General features: G+C 44.9%; 1 protein-coding gene across 4 annotated transcripts in view; it reads right to left on the bottom strand.

The window, feature by feature from the left end:
* LOC130529509 (ATP-binding cassette sub-family C member 4-like) overlaps window positions 1-21,764 on the bottom strand; it is a 28,606-nt gene extending 6,842 nt beyond the window's left edge. Inside the window, exons 1-26 of one of the 4 annotated variants that reach the window (XR_008951594.1) lie at window positions 21,508-21,764; window positions 21,032-21,142; window positions 20,362-20,482; window positions 20,052-20,276; window positions 19,879-19,968; window positions 19,635-19,798; window positions 19,444-19,569; window positions 19,044-19,293; window positions 18,857-18,964; window positions 18,652-18,741; window positions 18,264-18,477; window positions 18,108-18,183; window positions 17,944-18,030; window positions 17,773-17,869; window positions 17,407-17,622; window positions 17,094-17,225; window positions 16,933-16,970; window positions 16,544-16,638; window positions 15,935-16,081; window positions 10,701-10,780; window positions 4,563-4,713; window positions 3,797-3,916; window positions 3,604-3,714; window positions 3,408-3,508; window positions 3,036-3,227; window positions 1,384-1,539 (exon numbers count right to left, since the gene is read on the bottom strand). Coding sequence is in view for 3 of the 4 variants with exons in the window: in XM_057039817.1 (XP_056895797.1) it covers window positions 1,384-1,539; window positions 3,036-3,227; window positions 3,408-3,508; window positions 3,604-3,714; window positions 3,797-3,916; window positions 4,563-4,713; window positions 10,701-10,780; window positions 15,935-16,081; window positions 16,544-16,638; window positions 16,933-16,970; window positions 17,094-17,225; window positions 17,407-17,622; window positions 17,773-17,869; window positions 17,944-18,030; window positions 18,108-18,183; window positions 18,264-18,477; window positions 18,652-18,741; window positions 18,857-18,964; window positions 19,044-19,293; window positions 19,444-19,569; window positions 19,635-19,798; window positions 19,879-19,968; window positions 20,052-20,276; window positions 20,362-20,482; window positions 21,032-21,142; window positions 21,508-21,581 (3,372 nt within the window). In the remaining variant the exon portion in view is untranslated. Of the gene's footprint in view, window positions 1-1,383; window positions 1,540-3,035; window positions 3,228-3,407; window positions 3,509-3,603; window positions 3,715-3,796; window positions 3,917-4,562; window positions 4,714-10,700; window positions 10,781-15,934; window positions 16,082-16,543; window positions 16,639-16,932; window positions 16,971-17,093; window positions 17,226-17,406; window positions 17,623-17,772; window positions 17,870-17,943; window positions 18,031-18,107; window positions 18,203-18,263; window positions 18,478-18,651; window positions 18,742-18,856; window positions 18,965-19,043; window positions 19,294-19,443; window positions 19,570-19,634; window positions 19,799-19,878; window positions 19,969-20,051; window positions 20,277-20,361; window positions 20,483-21,031; window positions 21,143-21,507 lie in introns of those variants that run through there. The other 3 variants (XM_057039817.1, XM_057039828.1, XM_057039840.1) reach the window with 3 other exon arrangements.
* Window positions 21,765-21,915: the final 151 nt, after the last annotated feature.

Genomic DNA, 21,915 nt, shown 5'->3' with positions numbered 1-21,915 from the left:
CTTTCAGGCAGGGGTTCATCCCGGCTGCATTTGCCTTAGAAAACGTTCCACCCCTTTACTTCCAATGAGCTTTTCCCTTCTGTTGCCAAATATATCATCTTTTCATTACGCCAGCTGAAGTTCCAATTCAAACTAGTTTTGTGACACACTTTAATTGAGGATTCAATGTCAGGTCGGAAAAAATGCTTTCAAGCACAGCTTTTTTTTTTTTCCATAGGAGAATTATGTGCTTCAGCGGTTCTAAGCCCACTGTTTGCATTAAAATCCATTTCTTTCAGAAGTCATTCCTGACAATTCAATAGAAACCTGAAATAGGTCTGCTTTAATGCCATATGCTAATAAACGCTTATCATAATCAAATCTGTGGGAGGCAAATAATGAAAGTCCTTACTGGAAATGTTAGTGTATATATCTACATAGATCTGCACGTAAAGGTACGACAACAAGCAACTTTCATCACGATGGTCTCGTTGAATATCACTTTATCAATGTCAAGGCAGAGAAGGAAAATAAAATGTTCCGATGAATACATATGTAAATCCAAGGTGGAGTTCTAGTTGTGTAGGTTTGTTCCAACTACACAGAGGAACTCTATTGCTCTAAATGCCAACACGGCTTCATATCAGGCAACGCCAGAGAGCATGTGATGGAGATGGGCGTGCAGTTCACGTTCTGACTTTTAACCTGCCACTTTGTGCGCGTCTCCCCCTCCAGGACAGAAAGAGAGCGTAAAGAAAAATCACATCAAACACACATCACATCCATCTCAAACCAGATTGCACTGGGAAGGAGAAGTTTATCTGAGGTAGCAGCAATGCCAGAAACCCATCAAATTCTCAGAGAAGCATTAATGAAACTGTTTTTGGGCATCTTGGCTGCACCGTAGAAATGTTACCGACTTGGGCATAGTGAGGGTGTACGGGGGGGACTGTGGATGTGAGGATGGGGGAGACTTCTCCTAAGCAGCTTTCCCATGTTTTGGGGGTAGAGGGCTAATCCTCTGTCAGGGATGGAGAACTGCTCTCTTCACAGTACAGGCCGTGGGAGTCTTCTCCCCTCCCTTCACTCTGCTGACACTCACCCGCAGGCTGGCATTTTCTTAATGCCGTATCAGTTTCAACAAGCGGAAATAAAGTTAAACTGTCTCAAGGCATCAGTTTGTCTCACTTTCAAAAATCACATGATAGACAACTGCAATTCTGCTCACTTGTTTTTAAAAATCTGGGCGTTTAAAAAAGGAGGCGAAAGCACCCCAGAGTCCATTGTTCACCTGAGTCTCAATCAGTGCCATTGGAAACAGAGAAGTAATCGAAAATTGATGTTAGTGTTTGCACGGCCGACCTCGTGTCTGCTGTATATACGTTACTCAGGGTTGAGCGGCACCTGTGGGATGATGGACATTCTCTGGCGCAGGGTGTGCAGACCGATCTCCGAAGTCAGGAAACCATCAATAAGGATTCTTCCCTCGGGCTCAGCCAGTCGGAACAGGGCAGAGATCAGGGAGCTTTTACCGGCTCCGGTCCGCCCGACGATGCCAACCTACACCCGGAGAAGAGAAAACATTTGATTTCATCATTCGTTTTCTCTTGGCTTGATTTTTCTACTTAATTTAGCTGCGAGAATAATTAAATGATCATGTCGAGTTGAGCTAGAGTTCACAGTTCACCATTTTAATTATATTTATATTGTATTTGTATTATAATTGGTTTGTATCCAGACTATTATGTTCAGGTGACTGGCAATAGAAGTTCTGTATCGGCTGCCATCTTCATACAGCACTTAAGATGTCCGTATTGAATAGAGCTGGAGCACTTTGGAGTAGTTACCCCCACTTAATCACAACTGCTGTTTAAAACAAAACTGATGGAAGCTGTAATCATGTGAACACATTTATCTTAAATAGCTTCATTTAATACTAAATGTAACTCTTCTGTAATCGTGAAAGCATTTACTTTGAGTGATTTTATGCAATACTTTTTGTTATGTTCACAAAGAATGGCTTCATGTAATTCCTTTAATAATTGATGCTTTAACTGTTTTAATTGTCTTTGTTTGATTTAATGTGGACCCCAGCAAGATTAGTCTTCATCAAAATGAAGACTAATGGGGAAGCAAAAGAAACAATAAACAATAAACAGCCGTCTGCGCCAATTCAGAACCAGATTTTAACTACCAACCTCCCACCAGAGGGGGATCCTGAAGCTTTGCCTCCTGAGGAACACTTGTGCCATCCACATTTTTACACTGAGCACAAGTGAAAAATTGAAAAGTAGAATATTTTAGCACAATGTGGTATGCTGGTGATATAATACAGAAAGTGAAACCGTACAGAGCTTTTAGCATGAAGAAAAAGGTGACGTTTGATAGTTTCGATTGAGCTCATTTATAGTGAACACAAATCATTGTTTTGATTTGAAATATGCACTTTGTCAGCTGTGACTTGTGTTTCTGTGGGATTGAAAATATGGATTGGTTTAGGAGAGGGTCGATTTTCTTATGAAAGGGTGTCAGAGGAACAGTCAGGATACACAAATCCTTTCATTGCTGTGGCAGAAGCCCTTCCCATGATCAGAGAAAACCAGCCTCTCTACACTTATCAACCCATCCATTGTGAAATCAGCCGCCCTGGCCAACCATAGCCATGCAAAATAAGAGCCCCCCCTCCAGAGCATTAAACAGTTTCAATCATCCTCAACCATCTCCCTCTGCTGCCACCCTCTCCCTTCACACCCGCGGCCTCTCATCTGTCTTACAGTGAATAAATAGTTGTCGTCCTCTGGTAGCTCAAAATGCAAATTGGGAACAAATGGATCCACTTGAACAGTCTTAATTACATGATATGTATTCCATGAATCACAAATGGTATAGTCCCAAAGATACAGCAGCACAATGCAAGGCCCTTTTAATAATTGATTAGAAAATAATGCCACATAAAAAGAACCACAAACCCACCTTTCACATTAGCTTCATATCAACCTAAGTCATGCTCTGTGCTCACCAGGAGGGAACGCACAGGTGAGAATAAAGACAAGAACCTTTTCTCTGGGTTTGAAGACAACACTCAGGTTCTTCAGGACCAGAGGCTCGCTGGAGCCGTGGGAGAAGTTGACTCTGTCGAAGGTGATGCAGCCTCTCGTGGGCCAGTCGTACGGAGGCCGCACATCCGTCTCCCAGGGTGCTTCACTCTCCAGCTCTGCATACTCTACCACTCTCTCCACTGATGTCATCTAGAGAAGGATCACAACAGGTTTATCTGCTGTAGTTTGACTGTCTTAATCGGAACTGTGGGTGTGATATTTATCATTATTCTATAACAGACTGATATCACATTTCATGTCATATATAACAGTGTTTAACAGGACACTTCCTGTCACATAAAGACATTTGGCCTGTGTGTATAGTCTCACCATGTTCTCAATCTCTGCACTCTGCCTGACGCCCCACTGAAACATGCCAGTAAGAGTCATGGCGTAAGACAGCGCCAGACCAACAGAACCTGGTTCCAGCTCTGCAATATCAAAAAGACGTGACATCATGTCATTAGTCATGTCTCACATGCCAGATGTGTTACATTTGATGATAAAAAAAATGACCATTCCGTACCGTCCCTGAAGTAGAGGCAGGCAAAAGCTGTGGTGGTGACAAAAACGGAGCAAATGCCATCAACACGCACAGCGAGCCAGCGGGAAGTGGTCAAGAATAGGAACCAGGCCTCTGTCAGTGAACACAGATAATGAAGGACATGTTAACCTCAAACCTCTGCGTGCTTGTATCAGAGGTACCTCTCTAATCTTACCAGAGTGAATATCCTGAAACTCATCAAACATTTGCTGAAAAGCCTGCTGAACCTTGAATGCACGGATGGTGCTCAGGCCATGGAGGGTGGACGAAAGATGGGAGAAGACAGGACTCCGAGCTGAAAGCAATCACACGGGCAATATTTTTAATGGTCACCTACATTTATGGCACAGAATTATCAGTCACTCGTGAATTGCTCAGGAGCTCATGTACAGGTCAGGTGGCTATTTTTGAGTTAAGTTTTTTGGCACGATGAATTCCTTTTGTCCACGCCATCTGGGCAACAGCGTTGTCATGGCAGTGTTCCACATCATACAAATGTGTAATATGACACTAAACTATTTCACATTAGGGAAAGGCTGAATGAAGTTTTCTTTCAGCTCCTTTTGTTTTGTTAAGATTGCGAAACATGGACCGATCCAAAGCCGCTCGGAACCTTTTAACGGCACCTTTGTTCGTTAAGATGATGGGACCTGTTGGTCAATGTGCACTGGAGCTTCCAGCCCAGAATAAAAAGATGATCCCAGGCCTGAAATGGCCAAGTCATGCACACTTGGCATTTTTCTCCTTTGTGTGTGATGTCATGAACTCTCATCTCTAGAGGAAACTGCGTGTGGCCCAACTATAGGCCACAACCGCCTTTAGCCTTTATGCTAATGGCCATGGCTTTCTTCAATGGTCTATTAGCATTCCTGTGGTCTGCTTTTGTCTCTTATCACAAATGGACAAGCCCAGCCCACCACACAAAAAGAAAAAAAGATTACTTGTAGACTCTAGCCGCTTGATGTCCCTTGAGGTCTGCAGGAAGTAGCATCGCAGATACAGGAAGATGGCAAGAAGGGGAGCAACTGGGATAAGGATCCAGGGGATGATGACAGCAGCTACGGCAATAACTCCGATGACTTGGAGGAACACCTGAGAGAGACGGAGCGATGTTAGCCCAGTGCAACACAGTCAGGATCTCCACTGCTGCTGTGTGCAGTGGGACACACACTTCTTAAAGCTAAACAAGAAGCCCTTTCAGCTGTGTTTGTGTGAGGCCACTGGGGACATACAGCGAGGGAACAGCAGGTTGTGGGACTGAGGTCGTGTGACTCGCAGTGTGAATGGAAAATGATCACTACGTTAATTCTCACTTAGAAGCAGGTGAGAATTTGCCGCTTGGCCACTGCAGCTCATATCCCTGACTCCCGCGGGCTTTCCCTTCAACACCTCTGACCTCTAAGTCTCTCTGGCAGAGCAGCCAGCCAACAAGCATGGCCGCAGTGACTGGCAGAGGACTCTGGGAACCACACTGTGGGTGTGTGATACATCAGCCACCCCAGCCTCAACAACACAGTGACTCATCACCCATGTTATTGGCTCTGTGACAAATCAGCCCGGGATACAGGAGCTGCACAAGCAGGACCGAGCTAATGACACCAATGCGCCGCCTGGAGATGTTATTCTACATGCTAAAATGTGAACACTTTTGTGCATTTTTCAAAGATAAATCCTCAAAGTTGAAATATTTAAGCTTTAGGGAAATACACAAGGTATTTTGAAAAACATTTTTATGGCACTGTATTTATATTGGACTCTCACACTTCCTGCTGGTCACTTCATATACACTTTGTATACATATATACACTCACGCCCACAATATGGTGGTGTACCTTTCAAAACAGCTTTAACCCTTATAGCACAACGTTTTTGTTCATCATCTTACTACGCTGATGACCTTTAATACAACCAATCAGCCAGGGTTGCATAGTCAGCAGGCAGGCCTCCAAATGATCATCAGTAATCATGAAGCTGTCATTTAAATTAATAATCTTCATGTGAGAAGATCCTGATTCACAAAAACAAGAGAGGACCCGAATAATACAGTCAATAAAGTAGCACATTTTTTCATGTTTGGGTACCTGTCCTCTGTGAGTAGGTTCCAGAACTCTCAAGTTGCTAATTAATTAGCTCATGCGGTTTTGTATTAGGTTGAGGATTTTATATGCAGTTTACCTTCCATATGTGGTGACCCACGACCCACGAGTGTGACACTGTCTTAGTGAAAATGGTGTTTTTTGTTTTTTAGTTGTTTACTTGTTATGTCTTGTTCTTTGTAATGTGATACTGTGTTCATGATTGGCCCACTGATCAACTTAATGAGCGTCCCTGATTCCAACTGCTACTGCATCCATCCATCCATCCATCCATCCATCCATCCATCCATCCATCCATCCATCCATTTTCCTTGTGGGGGTCAGAGGGGAGTGCCGGACCCTACAGATAATTGGAATAGCAACATTTAGAGTTTGTTAACTCATCTCTTAAAAGTATGTTAGAGTGCAAATTTTAATAAAAGCAATTATTTTCATATATTTTTGACAGTAAATTATTGTTTGAGCAGCATTTCCTGATATCTCAAATGTATACTTTGCGAGTAGTTCATATTCAATGGACAAATCTGGAACCCCACACCCTGAAATTAGACACGTCCCAAAGAGATGACTCCAAAAATGGGGAGATTAGGATCATACTCTTACCTTCAGTGGCCTCAGACTAGCCAAGAGAGATGAAAATTCAATTTAGCACCTTAATTACGGATGTTATCTGCCACTTAAACACACATTTAAGCATGATCACTTTCAGTCTACTTCTATGATGAAAAGCTACTCAATTCCATTTGCAGTTCTGATAAGAGGGTTTTACTAGTCAAACCATAACTGTGGTGGAGCCCACACAATCAAACAGCGAGGGGAAGCTGCTGAGCACAACTGATCCCAAGAATTTCACACTACATAAGTTTCAATCTGAGCCTTGATGGAAGGCTACCAGACTGCAACGTGAGATGGTGCTACATGAGCCATTACTGCATGTTATGGGGGATCAAATATTGACTGAACAAATGTCTTAGCAAAAATGCTTTTTGTTTGCCTGCCTGGTGCTGATTTGGGAGCCAAACTGCTCATTCATGTTTGCTGACAGGGGTCATTTAGAGACTAATTGGACCCGTTTCATCCCAAGTAGGTCCAAGGCAGGCTTATCTGACAGTGGGGTCATCTGCATTGACAGCAGAGGAACAGGAATCCTTAGATAGGAGTCTTGCCTCCTCCTGCTCCCTAGGGCCCGATGTCGCCAAGGCTGCGTTTGATGTCATCCATTTGCGTGGTCTGGCGCTTATCTTGTCAGCATCGGGAACACCACGGGCCCCCACCCACACTGCACACGAGATGTCTCAGATAAGTGACCGTACGAGCATGCACCACATCCATATCTTCTATGAAACCACACAGGAAGAGAAAACTCCCAAAGCCATATCCCACTGCACATAAAAGTGGATAAAAGGATGAAAGGCTTTGTACACAAACTGTTTAAATAAAGAATTAGCGCTAATTGCTCTTTAGCAAGAAAAGAAAGCTACTGCACGCATGCGATTCAGCCATTCAGGCAAACTGGGAGCAGTACAGTGTCCAAAGACCATTGAGATCATTGCTGGCCCTAATTACTTTATTTTGTCGACGATTAAATCAGCACTTTGATGTCCAAATAAATGCAGAAAATTGAAGTTAATTGCTATATTTGTGTTCAGCAATGATAGCGACCGTTGTTCCACAGCAGAAAAATAAACACTTGCCTTTAATTAACTATCTTTCCGGCCACAGGGAATCAGTGGTGCCTTTTACAGCCAATTTTTCATCCTCCCTTTATTTACTGACAGTGCACAATATCTGCCACTGGGAAAAAAACGCAAACAAAACAGGAAGCGCGAGGAAAGCAGGGAGAAGAAAAGCCATCCTCTGTCATCGCTGGAATTTTTGTCTTCACTCCACACTCCTCCGTGACAGAGCGGCGCAATAAGTCGCAAAGGTCAGTGGTACCGGAACAAAACAGGGCTGTTCCACTCAGGCTCTGGAACAATGTGAGTGACCCAATCTATTCTGCCCTGTCTTTGGGCTTTATTTTACCATTAAATGCCCAGATGCTGTGGCTTTTCTTTGGGAGAAATGACTGTGGACACCTCCTTCACATTTTCCCTTTCTGGCCCATTTTCACTTCATAAAGCTGCAGTCAATGTGTTTTGTGTGTGGTGAGGAGGGTCTGACACATACTGTGGTGGTCTCAGTCGCTGTCTACATTGGTGGTTCAAGTAGTCCTAGGATTAGGCCTTTGTGTGCCGTGAAAAGGTAAAAGAAGTCACTTATTTGGGCTCAGTCAAGCTGCTGATTTCCAACCCCGTTTTGGAAATAAGAGAAAGGCTTTGAAATGCGGCCTCTCTCACACACACATCCACACACACACACCTTCTCTTTCTCCTATAAATCACTTCAGTCCTTCCTTTCCACCCCTTCATCCTCTTGTAAACAATACTAAAGCATCTCCAAAACTACACAAAAAGCTAATCACAAACACAAAAGTCATTCCGAGAAAGCGCAGACTTGAATATCTTCATTATACTGACACAAGGTGAGACCAGAGAATATAACGGGCTGTATGTTATGTAAGTTCCCAGGCACGTACGTCTGAGTCGGAGCTGCCGAGGTGTTGAACCGCAGCGTCCTGGGAGACCAGGCATACGCGCACTGGAAGCTTTTGCTGGCCAGTGCTCGCATCAAATGACCATCCGTGGTATTGCAGAGCGGTCAGTTGAGCAACCCTATAAACAAATGTGCCCATAACACAATGCGGTTGCCTGAGTAGAAGTTAACGGCACTGCCATAAACAATGTTCCAGAGGGATTTGCAGGGCAGCCTATATATTTTCACACAGGACTGGCTCCTCTGTTTCTCAGGATAACTTGTGCAGCGCCTGGAGCCAAAGCATTCTTCAATCCTTCAGTCACCGGCATGGTAAAGGAGCAGAGAAAGCCGGTGAAATCCCATCCTACAGCTTTCAGCATTACGTCAGCAGTTCTCATATCCCACAAAGCCGCTGAAAAGACCTGAAACACAATGTGCCACAATGTACGGACCCTCGCGACCGTCCACCTGCCCGTGTTTCTGCACAATAGCCGTCCTCGCTCTTACTTTGTGTGCTTCTTTTTTTAAATGCATACAGAATATATTTACGTCCTGTTTCCCTCACCGTCTACACAGGCTGTAGGTGCAATCCCTCTGTAACTTTCACTGATGTCCTGGCGCTGACAGAGAGAGGTAGGGGTGGATGATTAGGAAGAGCCCTGAATGTGGACCCCACAGTTCGGGGTACGACTTGGTCAAGAGCCTTCAGACAAAATCCTATGCTGAAAGGCCTCGCACTCACCCGTCATTGTTTTGGCCTCCCCCACCTCTTTCTGAAAACAGAGGCAACCCAGGATTTAAAGGTCAAGTCGACACAAAAGCTGACAGTCCCTAAACCCTGAGGTGTTTTTAATTGCCATTTCTGACATTGTCCCATGACCATAAAAGAGGTGAGAAAAGGAGCCTATTTCCCCATACACAAAATTACTCCTAAACAAGACCTGGAGTCTGGGGTGTAACCAGGTTCCACTAGCTCCAGGGAATCTCCTTGTTAGGCAAGTATGGGGGCAGTGTGTGAGCGCTGTGAAGTGCTTACTCCACTATAATGGGGAGGCTCTGGTGCAAATCCCCACACAGAAGCGCCCTCTCCCCATAGAGAGAGATAAACCAGTTAGGGTATTGTTTATGAAGTTTCACTTTATTCCCCCCTGACAACCGTTTAAACAATGACTATGGGGAAATGTCCCTCTGCCAATGAGCAACAATAGTCGGGATCAGCAGCTTTTCTGCATGGCTAATACTTTGATAAAAAGAGTGAAAATCTTCCTTCCTGAAAGCATTAAAGTGCTCTTCATGAAAGACACCTGCAGAATAAAACACAAACTAAAGGCTTTTGTCCAAAGGATGCCATCATTGTCAGTTATCAGAATAAATAGGCACTTTACAATGCAATACATCAGAAACATGACACATTTGGACCCCTGCCACTAATTTTAGATGCTGCCACGCAGAACATCGTACTTAGTCCTGCATTTCACTATAAAAGCAGGTAAAGCAAATAAACCGTTTTCTCTCCTGTGGGTTTTACCGTTTCACAGACGGAGCTTCCACAAAGTTATTTTAGTCCATTCAGCTCATTATCAAAATGAGGGAAACTATAGAAGACAAAAAGCTTTTGTACATATGATCTTTTGTGCGTTTAGCATTTAAGATGGCTTTTGTCTACTGTGAGATGGGTATCTGCCACAAACATCACTCAGGCATTGTGGACAGGGGATTCATTTTCAGTGCGCCTTTGTTCTATTCTCTGGCCCAAACCAAAGAACCACGCCTGCTCCTCTACCTCGAATTGTGTGGCGAACATTCCCTTCTTTGTGGCGCTAGGTGCATGAGCCTCTTCTCCGTAGGCTTTCGTGAGAGATGGCTGTCTCGGCAGTAGGGTGGCATTTGGTAACTCGACCTGCTTTTGCACCAGGGTGGCCGTTGGCTACCAGTTATATAGGATGGGAAATCATTAGGGGAATTGCATTATGTTGGGCAAGTCCCTCTCCTGGAACTCCCCCCCGCCATAACCCACTTCCATTTCCACAAACACATCGTACGCCTGCTGCTCACCGCATCTTGCCTTTGCTATTCAAAACATCATCCTTGTTCACCCGCCCCTCTGCTCTTCTCCTCCATATTGTCATCCCCTGGCCTTTATTTCCTGTTTGGTAGCGTTCTCTCTCCCAATCACTTGCTTAGTCTCCAGATGCGGCTTCTGTTGTGTCACACTGAGGGAGCCACACCCTCAGCCTGTGCACACTTTTATTAAATCTGTGCAGGCGCTGGGCTGCGCTGGCAGGTAATCCTACAGTAATTGTTTCCAGATTAGGGGACCCAGACCACAAAGCAGGTTTAGCCAGGCATGAAATGGCCTTCCCATGCTGCAGCTCTAGCGACCAAACCTGTCGAGGTGAGACTCACCTGGATAAAGTCCACAAACGACCATGGGAGCAGAGAGTCCAGGTAACCAATGTCCTTTGAAAACCTGTTGAGGATCCTTCCTTGAAAATAGCACAAGAGAAAAGATTAGAATCCCCTCAGTGGCACAATTTTGCATTAATTTTTGCATTATTGCATTATTATTGCATAATGACACCCCATATATTTATAATCAGATATGCATTAAGATGTACGGGTTTTACAGTAAATTCATTTTGTTTTTCTGAATTTATAAGTACATTCGTACTCTTCAATACACACTGCTTCAGTCAATCCAGGTCTGATAATTAAGTACCAAAAGCTCAAGTCCTCAGATTTTTCATAGTTTGCAGTTTTGATGTCAAGGTCTATAGAAAATTAAAATAAAAAAAACGTGAATCCCCGAATATATGAATATTAAATAAACACTCTGAGGAAATTTATTATGTTATTTATATCATAAATCATGGCGTGACCCAAGGTCGCATCTCCCAGTCATATTCTTAATACAAACTGAACAAATAAAAAAGTGAGAGATTAAAGGGACAGACTTTTTCTATAGCATGAGAGAACGCTTCTGCATTCACACAAAAGACAATATTCTCATTCATCAGGCCATTCAAGAATTGTCAACTATGGCACTTCTACTCTAAAAGAAAAGGTGCCATAACTGTAGCATGATCAGATAATAATACAAAAAAAAACTACACTTAATGAATCATTACTTGATAAAGCCTCTCCGACTCTTTCTGTGGCATACCAGGAAAAGCTCTTTATGTGGAAATAAAAGGACAACAGCATCTGCGTTCCTTTCAGCCCTGACACTCAGTGTCTGTGACGTTAACTGAGTCGCCTCAGATCTGCTCAGGTGTCTCTTATTTTGGCTGCTGCTCTGCAGGTTGCTGCAGCAGTTTTTTATTGTCACCCTTTTTGCGATTCTTCTCCCCTATCCCGATCCCATGGCACATAAGATTACACTCCAGCTGCTTTTGCACACTGTTTACTGCAGGGTCAGTGATAGCAAATCCCCACAATAAATACTACCTAAAGGCAGGCAACTGAGAAAACCTCTCTATCTCTGTCCCTGTAGGAAACTTTCAGACTCAATAGTGACATTATAGTGTCAGTATTGGCACTAGAACTGGGCTCAACTCAGGAGAAATAAGCCCAAGAAGCTTTTGTGTGCTGTATACACAGTGTGTCAAAGCACCCGCAAAATAATATCCCAATGTTTCCTCAGAAATTCATTGACACATCACTAAACAACAAGAATATTTCCTGGTACGACACGTGATAAAGTAAACCTAACCACACCGGTACATAAATGAGCTTACGGACGCACTGAATATATCGGGAATCAAGATGGAATTTGGCACAGGGCCGAGAGAGGAAACAGCCGACTGACATGCTGGCAGGATGTGGCGGAATGGCACGCTGGAGGCATGGTGGAGCCGTGGCACCACTGACCTTAAAGTTGCCTCCCAGCCTCCCCGTCAGCCCAGTGGAGGTGGGCCCTGTAATCACCTCTCTCCACGGCCGTAAGCAGCTTACAGCTTTATCCAAAATGCCGCTCCCGCCTAAAAACATGCATGCAGACGAGGCCGGGCTCCCCATAACAGCCATTGCATAAACCCCGCCAGAGCATTATTCCCCACAACAACCCAGCAATGCTCCAAATCAGCACTGATTCAAAGTCAAGTGGCATAAGCATGTTGTACACTTGGAGGCAGACTAATCTTATTCACAGTGTGAGTGCTCCTTTAGCATACAGACATCCCGAGGGGAGGGTTCAAGCACGGGGGTAAAGCTCCTACTCTATACTGCTGCTTTAGTCTGGGGATGGGAGGGGGGTACTTGTCAAATGGTGTTTGCAGAAGATCCAATAATATTTTATGTAATTTCACTGTGTAAGCCATAGATGACCTAAATTCATGCATATCTTATGAACAATGCCAATAAGGAGAGGATAGATTTCTCTGGGTTACATCATACTGTGCTCGGAGGGTGATAGAGCAGAGAACATCAGTCAGCTATCAGCTGTTAGACAAGCGGCTCAGTTAACAGAGTTTCAGAGGGGATAAAGTAGAGACCCTGCTCCATCCTGCACACACTATACAGGGGATACATTACAGCGATGCAGTTACACAAAGACGTTCACTTCATGGAAATGTCTATGAGGTAAGATCGGCGAGGGACAATGCCTTCAATCACAACGGGCGGCTGTCAACAATATCACCTATTGTGTGGCGGAGGGTATGGGTGTCTCAGGATATCAGCAGCATTAGTATCAGTCAATTTCTCATGGTTTTAGACTCCAGGGGTGATTTGTACCACTTTTCCAGGTTCTGAAATTATCAAGCGCCGCCGACCAAGGTGGCCCCATGGGCGGAGATATGAGGTGAGCAGGGCCCCAAATCACTCCTAAAGAAGTGGAACAGTGGGGTCTGGCTTGAGCAAGATGTGTGGCAAATCGCTGTTCCCTGTAAACATCAAGATAACGGGACGACTGAGAGTCGCACCACGTGTGGGCCCAGTGCAGTCGCAGGGCCTTTCAATGAAGCAAGCGCGATACTGAAGGAACACCGGGGTGAGGAGGGGGAGCTGCTGAGGCTGGAGGTGGTACAGCTCACCTGCACTTCCATGAAGGGCCCACGGGCCTGGGACAGCCTCCCACCGCCGGCGCCTTGCTGCCAATACTAATACATTCTAAATCCATTCTCTTCGCTCGCACCGCCAGGCTCCTGCAATCTCCTCTCCTTCCCTTTCATGCAATTAAATAGTGGAAGTGCCGAGTGAGGGGGGGCCCTATCAGCCATCCTGCACACACACACATAAGGCTGCATCTCCACATTCAATTTACACACCTCGATATCATCGTCCTGTCTTCACTAGTTTCTCCACTTCACTCTAAACACGCTTGCATCCTAGGCCTGAAATACAGACATTCAAAACATTGACCCCATAGATGCAATTAGACCCTCACATCACCGGTGACAGAAGATCTAATGTTTCCTGCATCGACAGAAACTGAGTGACGCCTTACAGTCGCACGGCCTCCGACGGTACGTTGATGTGTGTGTGGGGGGAAGGGGGGGGGGGGACTGTAGATGTGCGGGTGTGTGTCCTCCTCGACTGTGCTGATGAGCAGAAGCCCTGGCCTGCAGTCTCTGAGGGGATTAAACCACTCAATGACACTAAATTACAGGGATCACCATCAGCTCAACGCATCCGGCGCTGTCTGTGCCGCTTTAACGGGATCGCGTCTGGATGAATGGCTGCAATAACACTGTCCACACTGCTAAAATTAAAGGCGATTAATAAAAGAATGTTTTACAAATCAAACAGCAATTTTAGAGGCAAAATCGGCTAAAGATCTAAATATCATAAAACATATCAAATTATATTATTAGAATCAAATCTGTATAACCTAAAAAAAACCAACTATTTTAGTAGACAAATAGATGACAAAGGAACAAGATTCAACACATTTAGAGGCTGTTCACAAACAGCCACAGTGCCTTCCCATCAATAACTCGTCACCTCTGCTGTACTCGATTGTTAAAAACCACATTCACAGAATAACAAATAAGACCTTTGTGCAGCGATGCTTGAAATGGTAACCTTTAAGTCCATGGACAGCTACCAAACAGTGGGCCTGTTCAGCAGCGGTGCACCTATCACTTACACATGTAAACAGATGTCAAATCCTTAACAACACACACTTACAAATTACTCCCACTTATGGCAGTGCAGTGTGTGTGTACGCAGCTGTGAAAGAAGTGATGGCAAAAATAAGGTAGAGAGGAGGTGAAAGGAAGTCCCGCTGTTTTCTGTTGCAAAAAAAAATAAAAATCACTGATTAATTTCACAGCAAAAGGCTGGGGCCACGTTTGCCAGCCCGACGGCCACGTTGCAATGGCTGGACTGGTCATACCACGATAACTGATAGCAATCAGATAGCCGAGTGTGTTAAGTCGCTTCTTTGCCGCACGATTAAACAGATCATTACATTATTCAAAGTGTTTGTCCTGCTCCTGTGCACAGATCACCGGGCAAGGCGCACCCAGATAATCTGCCAGGTAGTCCGAAGCGTGACATAAAGACGGCAGCAAAAACAAAAAGCAAAGATTAAAATCCGTGGTGTTTGTCTGAGAGCAGCTTTGCAAAGGAGAGCTTTGTCGCAACACCCACATTTAATGTCAGAGGAAACAACGCGCTCCCGAACACCCTCGAATCATACTTAGATTTGTTTTACCGGCTTGTTAAAACTCATTATACTGATACAAGTTCCCTTCTTGTTGAGAATTCCCAGCCGAGCTGATTGTGTCTTACATGCATGTCACTATGAAGAGATTAGACGGAGTAATTATCTTCCGACAGGTGAACAATGCTCCAGAAAAATTAAAAGTTATCAAAGTGGGCCACATGACAGTTGCCTTTGGAGATGAATGACAGATTGCAACAACATTATCACCCATAATTAAAGTTCATTAATACAAAAAAATCTTCAGGATGAAATCAAAAGATCTTAACAACTTTTTTAAAATTGAACTCTTTAACACAAATATTTTATAACAGCCGCCCTCTTGAAAAAAGGTTAAAATCAGGTCTATCTGCCCTCTCTTGTGACCCGTCTGCATCACTGTAGGAACCCAATTAAATAATCGAATCATACTCATGCAGGGCAATTATCGCTGTATCGACAGTTCTGGGATCCAAACAACATTGTCTAAGATTTAGTGTAAACTGCATTTATGCACCGCGACTGGTTGGCTTTTCTACAGACACACAATAAAAATGAACAAACTCTTTTAACTGATTTCACTATTTAGAATGTGTGAATAGTGTCTCAACCCATATCACCTTTTGACTGATTTGTTAACACCGGCTTTACACCCAACAATCCACTTTTCGGAGACAATTAAATTTACTTATAAAAAATAAAATAAAATCCTGCAACTAAAAAGTGAATTTGAAAATTTGAAATAGTCCGATAATATGTAAATATATAAACCCGTTTTTCAGCACATAGTCCCATTTTGAAAATGTGCAGACATGAGAGGGGTGCATGTGGCCGGCTGCAAGGCTTCAAAACTGGAAAAGCTAAGTAGCAGTCTGCGCTCTAGTGGCGGGATATTAGAACAACAACCTCTTCAAGCCTACCAACAGAGCGTCCTCTTCATCATCATTAACCACCTGCTCAAATGCAAGCCTGTCGAGAAGCAGACCCAACTTACCGATAGGGTTGACGTCAAAAAACTGAACTGGGGTCTGCAGGATGGCGTTGAACATGCTGTCATGTAGATTTTGAGCCGAGTTCACAAGGACGTTGAAGAAGAGCAAACAACGAAGGAATCCAAATACAACAGAAGTAGCTGTTAAACCTGACAAAAGAACAGAAAAAAACTCCATCAGCACACTATAATGCCATCCTTGTGCCTTCAATCCAAGGTCACCCATGCATTAAAGGGACTCTTATTAAGCATAGTGAATGATGCACAAAAGGAGATAACTTCCACTTAAGATTTTCCTTCAGTGATGTTTTCTCTCTCTCTCTCTCTCTCTCTCTCTCTCTCTCTCTCTTTCTCTCGCTCTTTGGTCACAAATGCTGATATATGGCAGTGAATACACAGCCTGAAACGATGAAGAGGCTTGGACTCACAGGGACAAAATCAGAACAATTCAACAGCAGAGAAGTAGAAAGGGGCTGCTATCTCCCTGTACACCTGAGACCCATGTACACATACACTGAGCCTTGAAGGCCTTGGGCCACAGCCAAAGAACTGGCTGACACATTCAGAGGCTCGATACTACACAAAAAGAAACATGCCCTCGGCAAGGTTCACCTGCGTAAACACCTAGGTACAGGTCAAGGTCCAGCTGCTGAGGGAAGCTGCTATTGAAGTGCTCTGTCACATTGACGCGCTTCTGTTCAGAGGCCCTGCAAATCACCCACAAAAGAGCCACAAATACACAAGGAGAAATAAACACAACAATAAAAGAAAGCTCCTGCAGGAAGACACTGTACAAACCACACTGGTCTCATGTGCAAGGTCACTGTGCATAATAGCAAAGAAAAAGTTTGGTGCAACCGGATTTCTATTCATGCAGCAACCATTTGCAGTCTAAGTAAATAGTTCTGTTAAGACCTGCTTTATTTTTTTTGCAAAGATTTGTCTTCTCTTTTTGCGAGAAGACAAATGAAACAATATTAGAAGCAAATTGGTTTCCTCACCAATAAGCAAGCCACCAGTCCTGCAGCACAAATGCAATCTAAAAAAGAAAAAAAAGGAATTAGACAAGTAAACGCATCAGAACGACATCTGCACATAAGCCATCTGGTATTTTAAACCAAAAATGAAAACACACCTTTCACATAAAAGTAACAACACTCACATGTGCTAGTGCATTGATACAAATCAGGATCAAGAGAACCAGGAAGTTAGCGCCTGCTCTGAAATACTTGACATACAGATGCAGGCTGATGTTTCCCTCTGAGCGGCTTTCTTCTTCTGGTGGATGCACTACCTAAAGATAGACACTCCAGTAAATGACAGCCATCCGGAGTTAATGAGCAGCAGAGAAAACCTTAGTCACTTCCGCCCTCTAGTGACCAAGTTACCACATAACAATATTGTGACATATTCCGTGTTATTTCTATTGAAGCAGACTTGAAATTTGATCATTTTAGGATTTCAAATATACCAACCACTGCCTGAGATTCTCCAACATCAAATAAAGAGTGCTGGGAGGATGAAAGGGACGACAGAGATGACACCGAGTTGTCATGGTGACCACGGCACACAGAGACGGTGCTGGGGTCCTGCTTCTCCTCCTCTTGTCCCTCCTCCTCCTTGAGCAATGAGGTAAAATCGAGTCCAGAGCCCTGCAATTCATTGTAGGTCCCCCGTGCCACCATGTGACCCTAATAACCAGAGAGAGTGAAGCTAGCATCTGTAAGATTGACATTCAATGGACAACAACTTGCACAAATAGGTGTTTTCATTCATTTGGACAAAGAAAGGCCTTAGCAACACCAATAAACACACATATACACAGAAACATCCAGGAATACCTCCTTTAAGACAACAATTTCATCTGCAGCCTTCAGATACTGGAGCTGGTGAGTCACCAGGATACGAGGCTTCTTCTTCAACACTCCACAAATACACCTGGAGAAAAAGCAATCGCTCACACCCTTGAAAACGAAAACACAATTTTCTCCATGGGAAAAAAAGCGCCTCACTGTTCAAAGAGATGTCGTCCCACCTCGGCGTCCACGGCGCTGAGAGGATCGTCCAGCAGGTAGATGTCTGCATCCTGATAGACGGCTCTGAAGGCACCAATGCAGTGTTTATCTCCCTCGCATGACAACAAAGGAAGCTAATGCTGCACAGTTAGCCAGCACACCTTGCTAAGCTGACTCTTGCCTTCTGCCCTCCGCTGAGATTAGCTCCTCTGTCACCAACCATTGTCAAATCGCCACCTGGCAACAGTTCCATGTCCTGATCGGGGTTTAAATACAGCCTGTACCAGTCAGTCACACCTCAACATGCAGTAAAGTACCAGCAAAAGGCACGAGCCCTACTCTCTTGAGGGCGCAGGCCTTCAGAACTCGGCTGTAAATCAGAGGGTTGAGTGGTTTGCCGAAAAGGATGTTGCTTCGAATCGTTCCAGGGAAAATCCAAGGCTGCTGGGAAGTGTAAGTCAGCTCACCTTTGACCTTCACAGCACCAGCCGCCTGACTCAGCTCACCCAGTATAGCACTGAGCAGAGACGACTTGATGGGAAAACACAGAAAAACATGTAAAGAATCTTTGCATTAAGGTATCATAGGTGATGTTCCTTATCACAATTGAAGGGGCGGTTCTGCCTAAAATAATAAAACAGGAATTGTGCTCGAGCTATTTTAGATATCTGCAGTAACAATTTAGGAATGTACATGAGAACAGACCTTTCCAGCACCAACGGGTCCAATTACGGCCACAAGCTGCTCTGATTTCACTGATAGTGACACATTCTGTAAAGTTGGAGCTTCAAGCATCTGTAGAAAACAAACGTCTTTGGCTTCTTGACTCACCACTTTTCCGGCAAGCTTCGGCATTAAGGAATATCATACGGTATCCAATCTAGGAAAAAGAAAACTCAGCCTGTCTCACCATGTCCCAGTAGCACGATAAATCCTGAATGGTCACCATACAGTCTTTCTTCTCTGCCACAGGAAGCCCTTGATGCTGAGGATCAACCTCATCCAGCAGGAGAAAATTCTGACAATTGACATTGAACATTTCAATTACCATCAATAACAAACCACCTGGACATGCTTACACACTCTGACACACTCACTTTAATCCTCCTGATGCTGATCAGAGACTCTGAGAGCTTCTCGATGGCGAAGGGGAAGAAGAGAGTGATGGTGAGTCTGACGGCTCCGTACAGACAGATGGCCATGAAGACTGTGCCGGCAGACAGCTCATTTCCCGTCAGCACGTAGACGCAGACGGTGATGAAGATGATGATCTTGCTGGCCACAAAGAAGGAGGCCATGTTTAGTCCCCGCAGGTAGGAGCTTTTCAAGATCTTGGAAATTTCCAGTCTGAAAACAAGGAAATGCAGCCGGTGAAAGGACTCGCTGCTTGGCTAAAGGGTCCGAGAGTTCAGAATCAATGGTTTGTTTGTTCTGTTCATCAACTTTTACATCACATCAGTGCAAACCTGCAAGAAATGACAGTGAAAATGGATCTACCTTCTGACCTCATTGACCAGCGCAGCAAACGGCTTCTCCCAGCCGTACATCTTTATCACCCGGATCCCGGAGATGACTTCATTCATGGTGCGGATTCTGTCGTCCGTCAGAACCGCCGTTTCGGCCCTGAAACAGCAGGAAGTGAGAGTGGCAAATGGAGAAAAGGCTAAAACCGGAGATGGAAGACAAACCTCAGAGTGGAGAACAGACGTCCAAAAACAGTCTGTACAGGCATCAGAATGAACAGGACGGACATTCCCGCAAGGCATGATGGTCCAATCACGTACAGCAGCAATATTATGACAGTGGCTACTTGTAGAGGGCTAATCCACAAAAAGTGCAAATATAAGGTGACCTGTAGGAAAACGGTGACTTTTTAAGGGGTCAGGTAAATGGACCTGCTGATGGCAACCTTGAACCATGCCAGACGATTACCTCATCAAATCTGTTGACGTCGTTGGACAGGAGGTTGACGATCTGTCCAGTGGTCGTCTGGGCAAACGCTCTGCTGTTCAGACAAAGAGCCTTCATAAAAACAAAGGCGTCACACATTAAAACCCAACATAACACAGAAACGCCACAACAGCAGGAAGCACCCGCGGGCTCACCTTCCGATAGATCATGTGACACAGGGCCACGCGGATCTTCATCCCGACCCGCTGGACGTGGTAGAAATAGAGATGGTGAAGGACAGTGAGGGCGAACGTCAACACCGAGATGCCTGCAGCGTACATGTAGGCGTCGTGGACCCGAGCTGTGCCGGTGGAGCCGTAACTCTCGAAGAACCAGATGATCTGCCCAAGCAGCACCGGCTGAATGATCCTGATGATTTCCTAATCAGGAAAATCAAAGCAGTCACAGAGGGGAGCGATGCTTCTTAGCAACACCTCATTGTGAAGAGCCACCGAAGCTCAGTACCTCTACAAGCATGTACGCTCCGATGAGGGAGTACGGTCTCCAGAAACACTGAACCAGAACTTTGGCGAGTTCAGGTGAGCGCAGATCTTTCGCTGCCTGCTGCAGCTCTCTGTCCCAGTACCTGTGAGGAGGTCGCCATGAGTTGGAGAACACTACAGATGCAGCGCCCGGGCAGACAAATAACAGAGTAGTTTTAAAACATGGCTGGTATTCAGTCCAGGCAGAAGGTGCCAACAACACTGCTATTAGTTCCTGTGAAAACCAGGAACAGGACGTGGATTAATCCAGTTCAGCCCTACACAGTCTGTGTTTGAGCCAAGCAACAATTGTAAGATCGCCCCGTAACGTGTCAACCACAGCGAGAGGTGCTGGGATTAGCTGTGTGTGAGGCACAGGCTGCCTGCTCCTCATGGCAGCGCTAAATATAATTTTAAGGTCAAGTTCAGAGTCAAGACTGACAACAACTTTCCTGAAAAGAAGGTGGGGAGGGTGGACGGCGCTGGGGGTGCGGGGACAGAAAAGAACGAAAACGTGGATGAGGAGTTTGGCTGCTTATTAGGGGAATAAAGTCCTCATTTTTGTGTGACTATAATTAGCCGTCACCAACTCAAAAGATTTGATTTTGGCAAACTACACAATAACTCACATGACCAGTTCTCACTCAGCTTACCCCTGCAGCTCCTCTCCAAGTCTGGCTGATGCGTCCTCGGGGAGAACCTTATACATGTCATCTTCCTCCAGCTTCCTCTTGTAGCCCAGTCTGAACAAGGGATTCAGCCAGCTAGCATCCACACAGGGAGAAAGCCTTAGCATCAGCACACTTGTTTACATCCAATAAAGCCTCATTCACTGCTTCCCTATTTATGCAAACAAGCTGAACTCAGCAACACAACACACAACACATATAAAAAAAAAGATTTTGACTGCAGATTCAACTCAGTTGTGTTTCATTTCTGTATATAATGATTAATGGACAACTCAGTGCAGAAGTTTGACTATAAGACAGACAAAGGAGCAGGAGTGCATGGGAGCTAGCTACTGTGCATATATGGTTATTATCTGTGATGGAGCCCGTGTAGAGAGGTGCCAGACAGGAGAGCCCTCCACTCAGCCACTGTCACACACGGCTGTCACTCTTCCTCTTACCAGAAGAAAATCTTGGAGAGCAGATTAGCAGAGGCCGACGGATTATCCTTCCCCTCCTTCCGCAGAGCTTCCATTCCCCTGGAAACTGTAACAGGAACCTGGCTTCTTTCTCTGGAGCCTCTGCAGGGGGACTCGATAAACCCTGGAAGGTCAGCTGCTGTAAACCGTGAGGGTCGTCAAGAGAACCCTCAGCGACACTGAGGACATGAGGACGATTGATGTCAACAGCCCCGGCTGTCAGGTGAGCCGCCCAAGGCCCGCCCACCCGCCACGCTGATTGGCTGACAAGTTTCCAGCGACGCTGGCCACGAGGAGCGTGCGCGCGTTCAGGCTATAAATAATCCTGGCGAATTCAAAAATGAGGAACACACTGATCAGTTTATTTAGGTAATTAGTTAACTAATTAAC

Source organism: Takifugu flavidus, chromosome 1, assembly GCF_003711565.1.
Source record: "Takifugu flavidus isolate HTHZ2018 chromosome 1, ASM371156v2, whole genome shotgun sequence".
Taxonomy (NCBI): Eukaryota; Metazoa; Chordata; class Actinopteri; order Tetraodontiformes; family Tetraodontidae; genus Takifugu; species Takifugu flavidus.
This window is presented reverse-complemented; position numbering and strand designations above follow the sequence as displayed.